Raw genomic sequence first — 17,666 nt, 5'->3', positions numbered from 1 at the left:
TATGTATTTTTTGTTTCCAACTTTAACAACAAACTTACCAAGTCACGTGACCTCACACGTTGTTTATAATCGGCATAACGGAACTATCGCATAACTTCTGTCTTGACATGTAAAGATGGCAGAGGCGGCATTTTCCGAAGACGGAAAATATTATTCTGCGATTAGCCAAGATGGTAGATTGAGGATATGGGACACAGAAAATAATATACTCAAACAGGAGTACACGCCAGACCTTCATTTAACGGCCCCGCCATCATGCTTGCAATGGATAACTATTGCGACGTCCAAGGTAAGTAAATTTACACGTGGTTTTTGTTACTAAACTTTACTTAAACACTATAATTATGACCTTCAAAACTCTAAATGAGTTCTGTACTAACTTATAATACGAACTCACCTAGAATACGTAAAGCAAACTTAGATTTCAATAAGTTCTGCATCAAAGATAACATAACCTTAAATTCCAGAGTCCCGTGAAGAAAGAGAAGCGAAAATCAAGTGTTTCAGACCAGGAGGCACAATGTATAGCCGTAGGAACGACCAGCGGGAAGATTTTAATATATTCAGTAGCACAAGCTAAAGTGCAAACAGTTTTAGACGCAAAACTTGCGAAGGAACCGAAGATAACTGCCTTGGACTGGAACAGAAGGGATGGTTTATTTAGTTGTAATAAGAATAACTACATTTGTGAGTGGAAGTTGGGCGCGGGACAGAATAACAATTATCATGTGAATATGGATAATAAGAATAAAGGAGTCAGCACTATCAGTGCGATCAAACTTATACCTCATAGTCAGGTGAGTTGGTTTAACTTTCCATACAGTGGCAGATTTGCCCTGAGGCCCAGTAAGCCCGAGCCTAGGACGGCAAGATATTCAGGGGTGGCAAATTATGAGAAAAACTGGGCAAGTGCGTGTCGGACTCGCGCACGAAGGGTTCCGTACCATAATGCAAATTTTTTTAGTATTTGTTGTTATACCGGCAACAGAAATACATCATCTGTGAAAATTTCAACTGTCTAGCTATCACGGTTCGTGAGATACAGCCTGGTGACAGACAGACGGACGGACGGATAGCGAAGTCTTAGTAATAGGGTCCCGTTTTACCCTTTGGGTACGGAACCCTAAAAATTTACTGATGAGACAAGACAAGAAATAACTCAAAATGTAGGTCAATTGATGAGTGCTGAGAAAGGGGCAGCTATAGGTCTGAGGCCTAGGGCGGAAAAGATTGCAAACCTGCCACTGCTTCCATATGTGTGTGTGGGTGTGTTCCATATGTGGGTGGTCTAAAAGTGTGGGTTTAAATAACATATTTATCGAATGATTATGATAATTAAGTAATACAAAACAATTTTATGTGTAGCTACATAAGCTACATAAGAATAAGAATAAGAATAAGAATGGTTTATTGCCACATACATGAAAATAACATAGAGTTAGAATTACTTACATATAGTCGGTGTTCTAAGGTCCACCACCTTGCATTTTGGAGACAAAGCAAACCGCTTGAAACAGGTGTTCCTGGGGGTGATCTGAGCCGATTAAGCCCGGTTGCCAAGAGGTTCCCCCCAACAGGTGGGCAGGGGAGGGGGGGAAAATTGCCTCCGGCGCGCCTCACTCTAAGCTTTATCTCTGCATACATCTCGCAACTATATCAAGTTTGGTGTCTTTTTCGTGTAATACGGGGATGAAGAATTCATTTCTGTGCCTAAATTTTTACTCACCCATACAAAAAAATCGAGAAATTCAAAAATCAAAAAAAATCTTCTCACTTTTTTTTTCGAAAATCCTCTACAAAATTAAAACTATAAGGATTATCTCTAGAAAAAAAATACCTGTGAATAGCCCAGTTATCATACTATATAGAATAGTAAACATGTCAAACATTTTTCTTTTATAAATCTTGAAAAAAAAATGTTTTTTGTCGCGCGGCGTACCTGCATTGTAAGAGCGGTATGCAGCTTTTAGGATTTTTAAGTATGTTTAGATGATTTCTGATAAGTTGTTATTCTTCTGATTGTAGATTACATTAACAAATAACTTCTGGAAGTGATATATATTATATACAAATATAAATTAAATATATAAATAAAGATGTTGGGCTTCGGGTGACCCCTCGTGTTCTGCTGAGGCTGTTGCGGATGTGATTCGGCAGGGAATGGAATATTTCATTCCGTTCTCCGACCTATCGCTCGATCACAAGACCCGAGCATGGTACAATTCGGACTGTGCTCGAGCCGAGGCCCTTAAGCAGTCTGCATACCAGGCTTGGGTACTAGCCCGCGATACCAAAGCTGGAGCACAGAGGGTTCGCGCGAGGAAAAAAGCCTTAACTCAGCTGCCAAGTCCTGCAAACGGGTGCTTCGAAAGGCTCGATTCGACCACGTCAGTCGAATAGGGGCCAAACTCGCCTCCTACCCTCCTGGTAGCAAGCGGTTCTGGTCCCTGTCGAAAGCGGTCGAATCCAACTTCTGCCGACCCACATTGCCACCTCTGCAGAAACCTGATGGGACACTGGCCCACTCCGCGACAGAGAAAGCTAACTTGTTTGCTTCTCTGTTTGCGAGCAATTCACGTCTAGATGCAGGCTCAAAACTTCCACCTACGCTACCTCAATGCAGTTCCTCTATGCAGAGAATTGCTATACATCAAAAAGAGGTACGCCGAGCTCTGCTGAATCTTGACGTGAATAAGGCCAATGGACCAGACGGTATACCTGCACGTGTACTAAAGCAGTGTGCGCCTGAGTTGTCTCCTGTACTGACACGCCTGTACCGCCTCTCTCTCCAAAAAAGAACGGTGCCGAAATCCTGGAAGCTTGCAAACGTGCAGCCAGTACCCAAGAAGGGTAGTCGTGCTGATCCCTGCAATTACCGACCAATCGCAATTACCTCCATGCTCTGTAAAGTCATGGAAAGGGTACTTAACGGCAAGCTGCTGGCATACCTCGAAGCAAATGATCTGCTCAGTGACCGTCAATATGGCTTTCGCCGAGGTCGGTCTACTGGGGATCTTTTAGCGTATGTCACGCATTGCTGCGGCGAGGCCATCGAGAGGAACGGTGAAGCGCTTGCTGTTTCACTGGACATCTCGAAGGCCTTTGACAGGGTTTGGCACGCAAGTCTCCTTAGCAAGCTTCCTGCTTACGGCATCCCTGCTGGTTTCTGTAGCTGGCTATCTGATTTCTTGAGAGAACGGTCGATCAGAGTAGTTATTGATGGCTACTCTTCGGACCTCATGGCCATTGACGCCGGTGTTCCTCAGGGGTCTGTTCTCTCCGCAATCCTTTTCCTGCTCCACATTAACGACATGCTGCAACCCAGCATTGTAGGTTATGCAGATGACAGTACGGTTGTTGAGAGATATTTGGCTAGTGCAAGGGACAGCAGGGAGGATATACGTTCACAGAGAGAGGCCATGGTTGAGCGAATGAGCTTGACCCTTAGTCTCGTTTCCCAGTGGGGTGATGACAATCTGGTCACGTTCAATGCCTCCAAAACGCAGGCGTGTCTATTTTCCGCAAAACGGAGTCCATTCGACCCGACTCCTTCTTTCCGGGGTGCATCTGTACCTATTACCGACAGCCTGGAACTCCTCGGCATGGAGCTGAGTTCAGTCCTCAGCTTCGGCAGTTTCATTGAGTCTAAAGCACAAACTGCGGCCAGAAAGCTGGGCGTCCTAAATAAGGTGAAGCGATACTTCACACCTGGACAGCTTCTAACACTTTACAAAGCTCAAGTCCGGTCGTGTATGGAGTATTGCAGCCACCTGTGGGATGGCTCAGCTAAATACCAACTCGCCGCTTTGGACTCAGTGGAGCGCAGAGCTAGGAGGATGATTGGCGACAAGAAGCTAACGGCTAAGCTTGAGTCTTTGGCCCATCGGCGGAAAGTCGCCAGCCTGTCGGTATTCTACACTTCGGGGAGTGTGCCCAAGAGCTACACGAGCTCATTCCACCCTCCCCATTCTACCATCGGACTTTTAGACGCACGGCCGGTTTCCATCCTTACATGGTAGATATTCCACCAATTCGCACGAAGCGCTTTGCTTCTACTTTCCTTATGCGCACTGCCAAGGAATGGAATTCCCTGCCGGCGTCTATATTTCCGTGTTCTTATAACCCGGCAACCTTCAAATCAAGAGTGAACAGGCACCTTCTGGGCGAGCTCGCTCCATCGTAGGCCACGTCTACGCCTCGGCTAGTCTGTGGCCATGAGTAATACGAGCGGCTTGTTGCCGGGTTTCTTCAGCCCGGTTCTCTTGCGACAGAAACATTTCTGTTATTCACAAACAAACAGTACAATTTCACTCAGCACAGCACAATCAACTATACTAATAAGATACACGAAGGGCATGATACATGATTATGATAGTTGTGAAATTGCCAGGCCATGAAATTGAAAAAATAGGAGCACTGCTTTGAAACCGCGAGTTGATCGAGCATAATCCCCAAATATCTATTTAATAATCCCGCAGCAGTCCTCAAAAACTGAGGACATTCAAAATTATTGCAAAGTACTGGGCGGATTCACTGCCACAAAAACGGGATAAAAAGCTGAAAGGTGAGTTATCTGGCAGCACTGTGATAAACGAAATAACAACGTTAGCTCTTGAGGTAACGTGTGTTTTGACAGTTCTTTACGAATTTCGTGCTGTCAAAAACTCCGAAAATTCCGTTTCGCGGTAGGTCTATGGAACGATATTCGATCCATAATCGTCTTTCGAACGGGCCGCTCGATGACGGCTGTCTTCGCGGTAAGAAAACGTGTTATAGCTGTCATTTTTGCCCGCAATTGACGATTTTTGGTATTGGCGGTAGCCCCCCTATATAGTAGGTAGACAACTCATTCTGCATAGGATAATCCAATATTCAGATATATCGTATTTTAATCCCCTTTTTTTTAAATATTTACTTTCTGTACCTACCTGCGTATGTAGAATAAAGTTTTAAAGCGAACGCGTGCCTAAACTAAATGCGAGTAGGTACCTACTTCAGCACGGTACGCCGCGCGACACAAAACATTTTTTTTTACAGATTTATAAACGAAAAATGTTTGACATGGTTACTATTCTATATAGTATGATAACTGGGCTATTCACAGGTATTTTTTTTCTAGAGATAATCCTCATATATTTAATTTTGTAGAGGATTTTCGAAAAAAAAAGTGAGAAGATTTTTTTTGATTTTTGAATTTCTCGATTTTTTTGTATGGGTGAGTAAAAATTTAGGCACAGAAATGAATTCTTCATCCTCGTATTACACGAAAAAGACACCAAACTTGATATAGTTGCGAGATGTATGCAGATATAAAGCTTAGAGTGAGGCGCGCCGGAGGCAATTTCAGCCCCCCCTCCCCTGCCCACCTGCTGGGGGGAACCTCTTGGCAACCGGGCTTAATCGGCTCAGATCACCCCCAGGAACATCTGTTCCAAGCGGTTTGCTTTGTCTCCAAAGTGCAAGGTCCCCTTAGAAAACCGGACCTTAGAACTTCAGCTACATAATAAAATACAACCGTTAAATTATCAAATTATACAGAGCAAAAGGTGAGAAGATTTTTGTATTAGGCAAAGGGTTCCAGTCTCAGCGTGTGCCAGGCCTAGATGCCCGGCGCTGGTTTTCAGACCGGTCCCAGACTAAGGACGGTCGGAGAATGTTACATAATTTATGACAAATTCAGTACTTTGGTGCTCGTTTAAAATTTACTACTAACATTTAAAATTTTACTACTAACATTTCGAATGTATTTAACATTACCTATTGATTTTAGCAGATAAGTTACAAGTTAACAGTAATACATTTAAAAATATTAAAAAGTTGAATTGACATGAGAGAAAAAATGATACGCTTGCTTGCATTGTACACTTAGAAGTAACAGTCATACTATATTGCAACACTGGATTTATAATAAATGGAAAATAATATTATGAGAATACACATGCTCGCGATTATGTTTGTATGTCGGCGTGTGTGTGTGTGTGTGTGTGTGTGTGTGTGTGTGTGTGTGTGTGTGTGTGTGCGTGTGTGTGTGTGTGTGTGTGTGTGTGCGTGTGTGTGTGTGTGTGTGTGTATAATATATATATTTATATATATATATATATGCCTGTGTGTGGAGGCGGGGATTGTACGTTTGTCTATGTGTATGTGATGTGTGGACACTTACGTGGTTAAAAACTTTAGTAGGGAGGGAAAGTTCCACTCTGTTTGTCTAATAAGTGAGCGTGTACTAAACATTTGTATTTAAACAGCGGCATAGGCTCACGGAGAGGTGGAGGCAAGTCATTCCACACTTTGGCAGCAGCAAATTTAAAACTCCCTCTAAAGAATGCTGTTTTATGTTTAGGGATAGCAAGTTTAGTGCAGCTTCTTAGCGACCTAGTGCGTGTGTCTTTTATCCATTTTAGCTTTTCATATAGATAGTAGGGCTCCTGGAGATCCAAAACCTTTCTAACTGTATAAGCCAAATGTTGATGCCTACGGTTCTCCATGTTTAGTAGTTTCTTGTCATTAAGAAATGGGGTGATGTGTGCTCGTTTAGGCACCTCATAACAGAAGCGAATACATGCATTTTGTACGCGTTGTATAGCTTTTTTAGTTTCTGCTAACAGTCTTGGCCCGTACACCACATCTGCGTAGTTAAAATGAGAGAGTACCAGCGATTCCACTAGTATCTCTCTCACTTTGACTGATAGGTATTTCCGGATATTATATAGTACCTTGAGTCGGTAGTAGGCATTACGGATTTTTAAATTAACATGCTCTACATAACGCAGCTCGCCGTCCAAAACGAGACCCAGATTTTTTGTACTTTCGACTTGGGTGATAGGCTCGTTACCAATTTGTACGCTTGGGTTCTGTTCTTTAATAGCTGCGCGCTGCCATTTATTTCCTAGAACTATATACTGTGACTTCGATGGGTTTAACACAAGATTGTTTTTCTGCGACCACTTTGCTATAGCTAGTAAGTCTTCGTTTATCTTATTAAGGGACTCATTCAGATTTTTTGGATCAAATGAATGATATAATTGCGTGTCATCTGCGTATAAGTGTACGTTGCAGTGTTTTAGGTTACTAATCATATCAGCTGTGTACAGAATGAAGAGCAACGGACTCAAAATTGATCCCTGCGGTGTGCCGCGGTTGATTATTTCCGTTCTCGATTTTATCAACTTGCCTTGTTCCGTTGGTATTTCTACGTACTGTTTTCGACCTGTGAGGAATGATTGAAACCATGTACATGAAGATGCGCTCACGCCATAGTAATCCATTTTAGAGAGCAGCAGTGTCGGGTTAAGGCAGTCAAATGCGCGGGAAAAATCCAGTAGGACGAGGACAGATCCCATACCCCTGTCTGTCGCTGTAATGATGTCATCTGTGACCTTGGCCAATGCCGTGGCCGTTCCGTGTTTGCTCCGAAAACCTGACTGCGTACACGGTAGTAGATTGTTTACCTCCAAGTACTTTGTGAGTTGATCGCAGACTGCTTTTTCAATAATTTTTGAAAGTACCGGGAGGATACTAATCGGGCGTAAATCTTTATAGTCTTCGGTTCTATTCGATTTGGGTATTGGCTTTACCCGAGCAAGCTTCCAAGCCTCCGGAAAGGTACTAGATGCAATAGATGCATTGATTATATGTGTTATTATTGGCAGGGTAACATGCAGCGTGAGGCGGATCATTTCTATTGTAATATTATCAAAGCCACTAGCGTTTGTTTTTATTGAGTTAATAATTTTGAGGATTTGGTCTTCGGTACAGCTTTTTAATATAAATACATTTTCCTGATTATTATGCTCAAACAACGCTTGCATGTCACGGTCCGTCTCGGGAGTTCCTGGGAGTGTTAAAAAGAAATTATTGATCTTGTCAGCGTCGCATAGATGTGGAGGAATTGAGTGTGCTTCGGTTTCACCTATAATTAAGGAGCTTCTTAGGTAGTTCCACATTTGTTTTGGGTGTGACTTGTTTTTATTGACGTAAAAGGTGAAGTACGCCGTTTTTTCACGTTCCAGGGCCCCCGTAGTGAAATTTCGTAAGTCTTTATAGTGGTTATAGTGCGATTCTTTTTTAGTTCGTTGAGCTCTCTTTAAGGCGTTATCACGGAGACGCATCATAGTTTTAATTGTGTCGGTAACCCAGGGAAGAGATCCACGATTGACCTGAGTTCGGCGAACCGGGGCATGCTTGTCGAATATACTCGTGACAAGACAATTAAAACGGTTGACCTTACAATTGATATTCATCAATTCCCTAATTTCCCACCAAGGCATATTTTCCAGATCTACTTTAAATTTAGTCATATCTATTTGGTTCAGACGTCGTTTATATATGTATTGAGGATGTTTCTTTGGTTTTTTTATTAACAACTCTACCAATATCATCGCATGATCACTAAGCTTAGGGTTGTGATGTACCTGGATGGTTTTACAAACTTCAGGGCAGTCTGTTATTACCAAGTCCAAAATGGTTGAACTTTCAGGTGTAATCCTCGTTGGCTCATTCACGAGTTGCACAAGGCTACGGTGTGATAAGAAAGTTGTTAATTTTTTTACGTTAGTTTTATCCTTCAATTGTACATCAATATTGAAATCGGTTAATATAAACAAGTTCTTACAAGACGCAAACAAGTCTAGTGAATCGTTAAGCGCGTCGACTGCACTTTCGACCGATACCGACTCTGGTCTGTATGCCGTGCCGATAGCAAACCGACCTACACCTAGGACGTGCAATTCCAACCACATTTGCTCTAAAGATGAGGCAGGGTGCTGTCTTACCCGGGTTCGCAAGGTTTTTCGTATATAAAAACCAACACCACCTCCCTTGGCACCGTTTGGGCGCGGGTTGCTTTTCAGAGTGTAACCTGGTATTTTTGGTATATATTTTTCTTCATTCTCACGAAGCCATGTTTCATTTAAAGCCAAGATATCAGGGTTATACCTGTCCAAAGCTGCCACCAGCTCGTCCCGGCCGGTATTTAAGGAGCGCACGTTCAATAGACCTAAAGTTAAATTATATGTTTTTTTGCGATTCATTTCGGTTTGTATATATAAATACAACGCAGGAGGTGCAGGTTGAAACGGGAGACAGGAGAAGGATTGTATAATTTGTATATCAAGGTCGACAGTTTCAATTCAAGTAGGACATTAGGCATCATACTCCATAAAATACTAAAGGCACCAAGATGATGGCTATATTTGATGTAAACTAGCCCACTACATAAATGCGTAACGTGATCGTAGAAATGTTTACTTCTATTTACATAAAATAATACGTGTGTTAAATGTATGTTGAAATATGTCATATGGAAAAAAGTATTGTTTTGTGTAAGAGTATTGAAGTAATGCATGTGTATGTGTTCGCGGCAGTAATTTAAAATTGATATTAGTAACATTAATAAAACTATAATACTTATAAGGTGACTATACCAAATAAACATAACGCTATCCTTATGAATTAGACGCCGTAGGATCCATGCCAAAAAAACGTGAAATGTCTTTTTCGCTTTGTATCCGCACTCCTCTACTGTCATTACCTTCGGTTTTTTTGGCATATATCCGTCCCTCTCTTGTCCATATATATTTCCACCCGGCCGCTTTACCTGCCTGTCGCGCCTTCCAGAACAACTTGCGATTTACTTTTGTTAGCCTCTCATTTACATAGACTGACGAGGGGGTATGTTCAGGCAGCCCGATGTTACTGGAATCGAGTGATCGCCGCACCCTGGCGTTCCGGAGTAGCTCGTCGCGGAGCGAGCGCCTGGCGAGGCGCACGACCAGCGGGCGCGCGCGCAGTCTTGCGCTATCTCCGCCGCCAGGCGTTCTTAGAGGCCCCACTCGCTCGGCACTAACGACATCCCGTACCTCCAGCTGCATGCCTAGTTTTTGCGTCAAAGCTTGTGTAATATGCAGGGTCGACTCGCCTTGGTGTTCAGGTACTCCCGAGATTTCAACGTCATTTAATAACATAGATTGATCTCTGTCGTTTAAATCACATTGCATTTGATCAATTGTGTTTTGCAGTTCAGTTACATTTGCAGAGAGGATAGGCTTGTTTTTGATCGAGTTGAGTTCTGCGTTAAGGCGAGAGTTTTCTACTTCTAGGTGACATACCTTTTTATTTACGTTAGTAAGCTCAAGTTGAAAGCTATTAATTTGGGCGCTTAGATAGTCTGTCGTAGCTGTGAAATCTTTTTTTAGTTGATCTAAGACACGGGTGAATTCATTATTTAATTCTTTAACAATTTCTTGTTTTGTGGTACTTATCTTAGCGTCTATCATACCGAGATCACGTATATATACATGACTTTGACTATGATATTTAAATTTACTATACAACTACATTAGAAACATGTAAATAAGCTTTTAAAGACAATTAGAATTTCTTCAAATTCAGTCATAACTTTTAATGAGATATGTCATTTATAGCTTTTAAATATTTCTTAAAATGTGACTATGTCAATACAACACAATAATTTCTTTATTAACAATTCTTGAGAATTTAATTTAAGAATTTGTGTTGTTTACTTAGTCTCATGTCATTTTAATTACTCTTTGTATTCAAGGCCAATGCGAGTTACAATGCTAATGTTGCCAATAACAAGGGAAAAACTATATGTGGTGAAAAGCGTCTACTACTACAAACAGAGAACCCGCCTAGCGCCTAATTTAGCTGATATGTTATCTGATGATATTCCATGACTTTGCTGACAAACTCCCAGATGATGTAGTATCGGCCCAAAGTGTCAATGAGTTTAAGAATGAACTAGACAAGCACAATGCAAACTACTCAACACTGAAAACTCGGTTGATGGCTCTGGATACAGGCATTATCAGTTATTTCAACTGCCTTCCTGCTTCACAAATAATAAAAATAATAAAATTAGCAATGTCATAAGTACCAAAACTTTTCTTACAAAAATAAAAAGATTCTGCTGGAATACTTCATATCTAATTTTTTTTTTTTAGGAAACCAGTGCTAAGTACATAATAACAGCGTCATGGCAGCTCCGAGTGTGGAGGCTCCACGATGGAGAGGCCACAGTCATAAAGTGCCTCGGACACAACGCCTCCAAACAGTCCCTGCTGGCGATCGCTGCTACTAGTGAGAAGACATGGGTCATTGAGGGATCACAGTAAGTTTTCTTTAGGTCTTTAGTTGAAAAGTTGTCTATGGAGATCTATAAATTTTATATCATATATCCTGCTTGATGGTAAGCAGTTAACCAATATTTTATAATTACAGCTTCATTCTCCACTTAACGATGTATTTTCAATATTCAAATTTTAACTATATCCTTGTCTTTGTTATGTGGTCCCTCTAAGGGTAAAAGGCTCCTCCATTCTTTTCCATCTTTCCCTGTCATTTGCCGTATACCACCCATCAGTTACCAATATACCAAAGCCTAAAGGCTCACATGCCTTCACTTATATTGAATAGAATTGTTCTCTCTGGCTTTTATATTTGTGTATTGTATCACTTGTTTTATTTTTCTGAACAGGATAAGATATTGCGGAAGTATTATCAATATTTCACAATTGATAAGACAAGACAGTGTTGTTATGATACTTAGTTTAAATTATATTATTAAACAAGTCTAAATCTGACAAAATGCTGCAGTCAAATCTAAAAATCGAATTTTGTGTAATGTTATTAATGGACGACCCTATACTTAAAATAAATTCCTTTTTCAGTGAAGGAAAACACTGTGAGGAAACCAGCATACATCCATGAAGAAATTCAAAGGTGTATGTGAAGTCCCCAAGCCTTATTGAGCCAGCGTGGGGACTATAGCCCAACCCCTTTAGCATATGTTAGAAACTATAGAAGGCTTGTGTCCACCAGTGGGATTGCCACGACTATAGGCTGAATCCCTGAGTATTACTGCAATGTTCGCCAGAGTGCAGCACTAATTTGTTTAGTAAACCATAGAGTAACTTATACAGTTTTTTGACAAGTTTTTACTATGACATTGATGCATCAAGGTGGTTTGTTTACAGGTGGCCTACCGCGAAACGCGAAAATCGAAGTTTAGCTATCTCTCTCTATCAATCGAATACGCAAGAGTGAAGCACAGTTTTGCGTAATATTCCCTATTATTATGTTTTCTTGTTTTAGAACGGAACGCCTCCTCGCATTTTGGGACGTGACTGTGAGCTCCGAGGTGGTGCCGCAGACTAACGGCACGGACGAAGACATCACGCCAAATAAGAAGAAGAAGAGGAAATCTATATCAAACTCGGAGAAAGAAATCAAGGTGAGGGGGATTACTTTTTACAAGCTTTTATTTAACTTGCAATGTACCTATGTAAATATGTAACTATGTTTGTACGGGTCAAATCTTGCAAGCTAAATTTGACCCATTTTCCGACTTCCAATGAAGCTGAAAATTTGCATACATATGTAAGTCGGGTGACAATGCAATATTATGGTACCATCGAGCTGATATGATGATGAAGACAAGAGGAGGCCATAAGAACTCTGTGATAAAACAACGAAACCTAATTGTGTTTGGGGTTGTTAGAATACTTAGAATGGTCTCGATGAATATTAGTTGTCTGTGGAAAGAACAGTACAGTCAGCGATAAAAGCTTGTACCAAAAATGGAATTTTTGCCTAAAACTTATTCTAGTAATTATTTTATTTTTCATGCGACATGATAATGTGGCCTCTACCGTTATATAACATCGTGTGACACGATGTGAAAACATGATTGTTGTCCCTGACACACAATAGTTATTTGCTATAGGTACAAGTGCGAAAAATAGGAAATTCGCAACGAGTGGCGAATTACCTATTCCCACGTGTATCGTACGTTTTACATAGTATATATGTGACGTCCCACAGATAAAGGTACCTTAAGGCGGTTGGCGCTTACGATATTATTAACGCCGCTCCAATATTATTGCGGCGCTGTGCGACGTAAGCGCCAGCCGCCATAAGGTACCTTTTGCCGTGGAACGTCACATATGGTCCTTTAAATTTTCGATGTAGTTACGTAATGTGCTTATTATAGTACAGGGTGTCGTAATGGAGCACCAGATGTACTGTAAAGTTGTATAACTGGCTAGTGTGGGACCACTATACGTTACCAAGTATTTTACTGGTTTATGGACTCTCGTCACCAATAATTACATGTATTTTTAGGGTTCCGTACCCAAAGGATAAAACGGGACCCTATTACTAAGACTCTGCTGTCCGTCCGTCCGTCTGTCACCAGGCTGTATCTCACGAATCGTGATAGATAGACAGTTGAAATTTTCACAGATGATGTATTTCTAAACAAATACTAAAAACAGAATAAAATAAAGATTTAAGTAGGGCTCCCATACAACAAACGTGAATTTTGACCGAAGTTAAGCAACGTCGGACGGGGTCAGTACTTGGATGGGTGACCGTTTTTTTTGCATTATGGTACGAAACCCTTCGTGCGCGAGTCCGACTCGCACTTGCCCGGTTTTTGATACATTGGCAACTACTGAAGCGCAACGAATAAGATCGATGGAACAAAATAAATGGCGCAGTGTATCAAAAATCGCATGCGGTTTGTTACAATATGAGTGGAGCCCCTTAGTCTTATCAAAAAGAATAGATAGTATAGAGGGGTCCTGTCATTGTCAATTTTGTAGTCACGGTACTTTTACTGCCATCTACCGACACACGATTAAAACTTAAAATAAAATTGAAAATGTATAAAATAATCAAAATATGTTTACGGATAAATGATTCTTAATTTTTATTGTTCCATACTGACCCATGTTCTTTCACTGATGTTAAAATTGTTAATACCAAACGGTGTCGTTAACGCCATCTAGCCGAGAATAGGCCAAAGGTAATGGCGCCATCTATTCGAGAATGACTTTTCCTTGGCCGTCTGAGGCACGTTTTTTTCTTAGACTTTATTTATCTTATACGGAGTTATATATATCTCTGGTCTTATCAAAATACAACTTGTAGCTTTATTATATCGCGCCTTATTTAGGCTATGTTTCCACCAGTGATGTGCGAGGATGCGTAGCGAGGGATGTGTTTGTTAAGAAACAATAGAAAATTGCTGACCAGTGCTGCGCTGAGCGAAGAAAGGTAGATCAGGTGATTCTATTGGTTCTTAAAAACCGGGCAAGTGCGAGTCGGACTCGCGCACGAAGGGTTCCGTACCATAATGCAAAAAAAAAAAACAAAAAAAAGCAAAAAAAAAAACGGTCACCCATCCAAGTACTGACCACACCCGACGTTGCTTAACTTTGGTCAAAAATCACGTTTGTTGTATGGGAGCCCCATTTAAATCTTTATTTTATTCTGTTTTTAGTATTTGTTGTTATAGCGGCAACAAAAATACATCATCTGTGAAAATTTCAACTGTCTAGCTATCACGGTTTGTGAGATACAGCCTGGTGACAGACGGACGGACGGACGGACGGACAGCGAATTCTTAGTAATAGGGTCCCGTTTTACCCTTTGGGTACGGAACCCTAAAAACACAGCCTCGAACATCTCTGGTGGAATCGCAGCCTTATAAGTTTATCTATTTCCCAGACGGTGATCATTCCCACATACAACTTCGTGTTAGAGGATGCTCCCAAAATGATCGATGTGGGGGTGAAAGAGGAGGGTGACGTAAAGTTGACCCTGGCAGCCGTCACGAGAAGTGGGGTGGTGCATTATTACTCGCACACATTAAATGGGTGAGTGTTACTACTAATATGTAATTTTTTAAGGTCCTAGACATCCTGAACATTACGATTCACTTAGCACTTTTGCATATAAGGCCCCCCCCACATCTGGCGTCTTTCGAGCGTCGGCGTCTGTCGGCGTCGGTCCAGCGCTATGGAAAATGACGTCGCTGCGCAGTTGCGTCGACGTTGCGTCGGCGTCGGCCATAGAATTGTAGACGCCGACGCTCGAAAGACGCCAGACGTGGGGGGGCCCTAAACTTCTATGCAGCGGGGGGGGGGGGTTACTTTTCTCTGCATCCACTCTGCAGCTGACTGTACTTATTTAATTTGGATAATATTTCATAAAGGTTAGATACAATACCGTATTCTATGGCACCACAATATACACCTTCAATCTTATTCTAAGTTTTCGGCTGGAATAGAGGCATTGTACTGAGTGTCTAGTATTTATTTTTTCGTATTTACATGTCTTCTACGATCAGTAATACTTTTTTATGTTTTGTGCAATAAAGTTTAAATAAATAAATAATACTTTAAATTGAGTGTGTCTTTAGCTGAAATTACACAATGTTTTTCCCATTTAAGTACTGTCAGTAAATATGTATTTATGATGAAATTTATTTTATTGAAAAATATAATCATAATACGCTTAAATAAATAAATAAAAAAATAAAAAAAATAAAATAAAATAAAATATCTTTATTTCAGAATATAAAAATTCCATACAATATTGTTAGCACCATAAATAATACATTACAGCTAGATGTTAGTAAGTACATTAAAATTAATCATTAACACAATATTTTGACAATGAGATCAAGATTTATAATAAAATTAAAATTAATTGGAATCATGGATATATGTATAATAAATAATAAGTAAAATAAAATTGTCTAGAATTGAATTGAAGGATGTCACAATATTGTTATTCATATAAATAATGATTTCATGTCAAAAGTACAAATAGAAATAAACAAATGTCCTAAAAAATATTAAATATATCTTTTTAATTAATAATTTTGACCCAAGTGCACAGGATGGAACTATCTGGTCTGTCAGCGATTACCTTCAGTATCCTGTTGTCGCTGCGTCGGATGCGGTTTAGCAGGGATGCGACACGCTTTCGCCTGATCGCATAAAAGTCGTCGGTACGCGCCTCGGCAAACATTCCTGACGCGCTACAGAACCGTGGCAACCTCAACAGGACTCTGAAGGCATCATTATACTGGATACGAAGGGCATTATAGGCTTTTAGCGTGTAGTTGACCCATAGGCTACCCGTGTAGAATACTTGGCAGAACGCCTTAAAAAGGGTGATTTTAACTTGTTTTGAGCAACGGGCAAACCTACGAGCCAACATATTGCTTCTGACCGCTAATGCCCTTCGTTCCCTCTCCAAATCGAGATCGTCCTTGAGGTCCTCCGTCACATAGTGTCCTAGGTACTTAAAATGTGAAACCCTCTGTAGGTCATTACCTTTCAAAGCTATAGAAGGCACATGCTTAGGGTTCATTTTGTTTGACCTGAAAACTAGGACTTCGCTCTTTTTGGAGTTGTATATAAGACCGTGATTTTCTGCGTAGGCCTCACAGACACCCAGCATTTTCCTGAGTGCACTGACAGAGGGGGACAGCAGCACCATATCGTCGGCGTAGCTTATGTTGTTCACGCTGACGCCGTCGATATAACACCCCACCGGCATTCTGCTGAGCTCCTCTATCAGCCCGTTAACATACAAGTTGAAAAGCTTCGGTGAGGTTAGACCCCCCTGCCTCACCCCGCATTTCAACTTATATGCCTCCGACTGTGCTACCCCCCATCTAACCGTATTGGTCTGGTTGCCGTACCAATATTTAAAAATATCTACCACTTCACGCGGGACCTTACATGATGATAGTTTATCCCACAGGATACCATAGGACACCATGTCAAAAGCTTTAGACAGATCGAGGAAGCACGCATATACAGGCGTGCTCCTGTCAGTGTAATACTTGACGGTGTGCTTTAGACTTAAAATAGTAGTTAAATACTTTACAAACAAGGTTTAGAAAAGTCAATATAAAGTCTTGTAAGTAAAAAATTTAATTGGCTCTAAAATATTTACTTTGTGTATGTTAAGGGCATCGGCAAAGCCAATCAAGCCAAACCTAACGGTGCACATAACGACGGGCGAGGCCACGCCGCTGCCCCTGGCCTGCTGCCGCCTGTTGTCGCATTCCATACAAGTCGGATATATGCAGGGACCCACACTAATCTTCGAAAAAATCGTAAGTTAATGCCTTCATGCCTCTATCAAGCTTAGCTAACCTAACGTTGCACATAACGACGGGCGAGGCCACGCCGCTGCCCCTGGCCTGCTGCCGCCTGTTGTCGCAGTCCATACAAGTCGGATATATGCAGGGACCCACACTAATCTTCGAAAAAATCGTAAGTTTACATAACCTATTTTATACATTTAGGCTGACTTTTTTTTCAGAAAAAAAAATATTTAAGTACATGAAATTATTCAAAACCGGCCAAGTGCGAGTCGGACTCGCGTTTCTAGGGTTCCGTACATAAGTCCCACTCACGCTTGACTGCACATTTCTAATAGGTTTCCTGTCATCTGTAGGTAAAGGATTATTTTGTGTATTTTTTTCAAAATTACAGACGCAGTAGTTTCGGAGATAATGGGGGGTATTGTTAATTTTTTGGCTATTTTCTTAAATAACTTCGAACCTATGTATTTTACAATTATAAAAAAAACTTGTCCATCTTTGGGTCACTAATTTACATACGTGTACCAAATTTCAACTTAATTAGTCCAATAGTTTCCGAAAAAATAGGCTGTGACAGACGGACAGACAGACGCACGAGTGATCCTATAAGGGTTCCGTTTTTTTCCTTTTGAGGTACGAAACCCTGAAAATCGGCAAAAAGTACTAAATAGATAGTAAGACACCGTTTTGATATTTTGTGGCTATTAGGCAACTAGCCTATTTTATTGTCTAAAGC

General features: G+C 40.9%; 1 protein-coding gene across 1 annotated transcript in view; it reads left to right on the top strand.

Moving 5' to 3' along the window:
• The first annotated feature begins 58 nt into the window (after positions 1-58).
• The window catches only part of LOC134675766 (WD repeat-containing protein 43), a 35,059-nt gene continuing 17,451 nt past the window's right edge, over positions 59-17,666 (top strand). The window contains exons 1-6 of the mRNA XM_063534074.1: positions 59-289; positions 468-797; positions 10,965-11,131; positions 12,115-12,253; positions 14,533-14,681; positions 16,792-16,939. Of these exons, the coding sequence (XP_063390144.1) occupies positions 116-289; positions 468-797; positions 10,965-11,131; positions 12,115-12,253; positions 14,533-14,681; positions 16,792-16,939 (1,107 nt within the window). The 5' untranslated portion in view covers positions 59-115. The remainder of the gene's footprint in view (positions 290-467; positions 798-10,964; positions 11,132-12,114; positions 12,254-14,532; positions 14,682-16,791; positions 16,940-17,666) is intronic.

Source organism: Cydia fagiglandana, chromosome 23 (assembly GCF_963556715.1).
Source record: "Cydia fagiglandana chromosome 23, ilCydFagi1.1, whole genome shotgun sequence".
In the NCBI taxonomy this organism is placed as follows: Eukaryota; Metazoa; Arthropoda; class Insecta; order Lepidoptera; family Tortricidae; genus Cydia; species Cydia fagiglandana.
The sequence above is the reverse complement of the archived record's forward strand: the minus strand, read 5'-3'. Positions and strand labels throughout refer to the sequence as shown.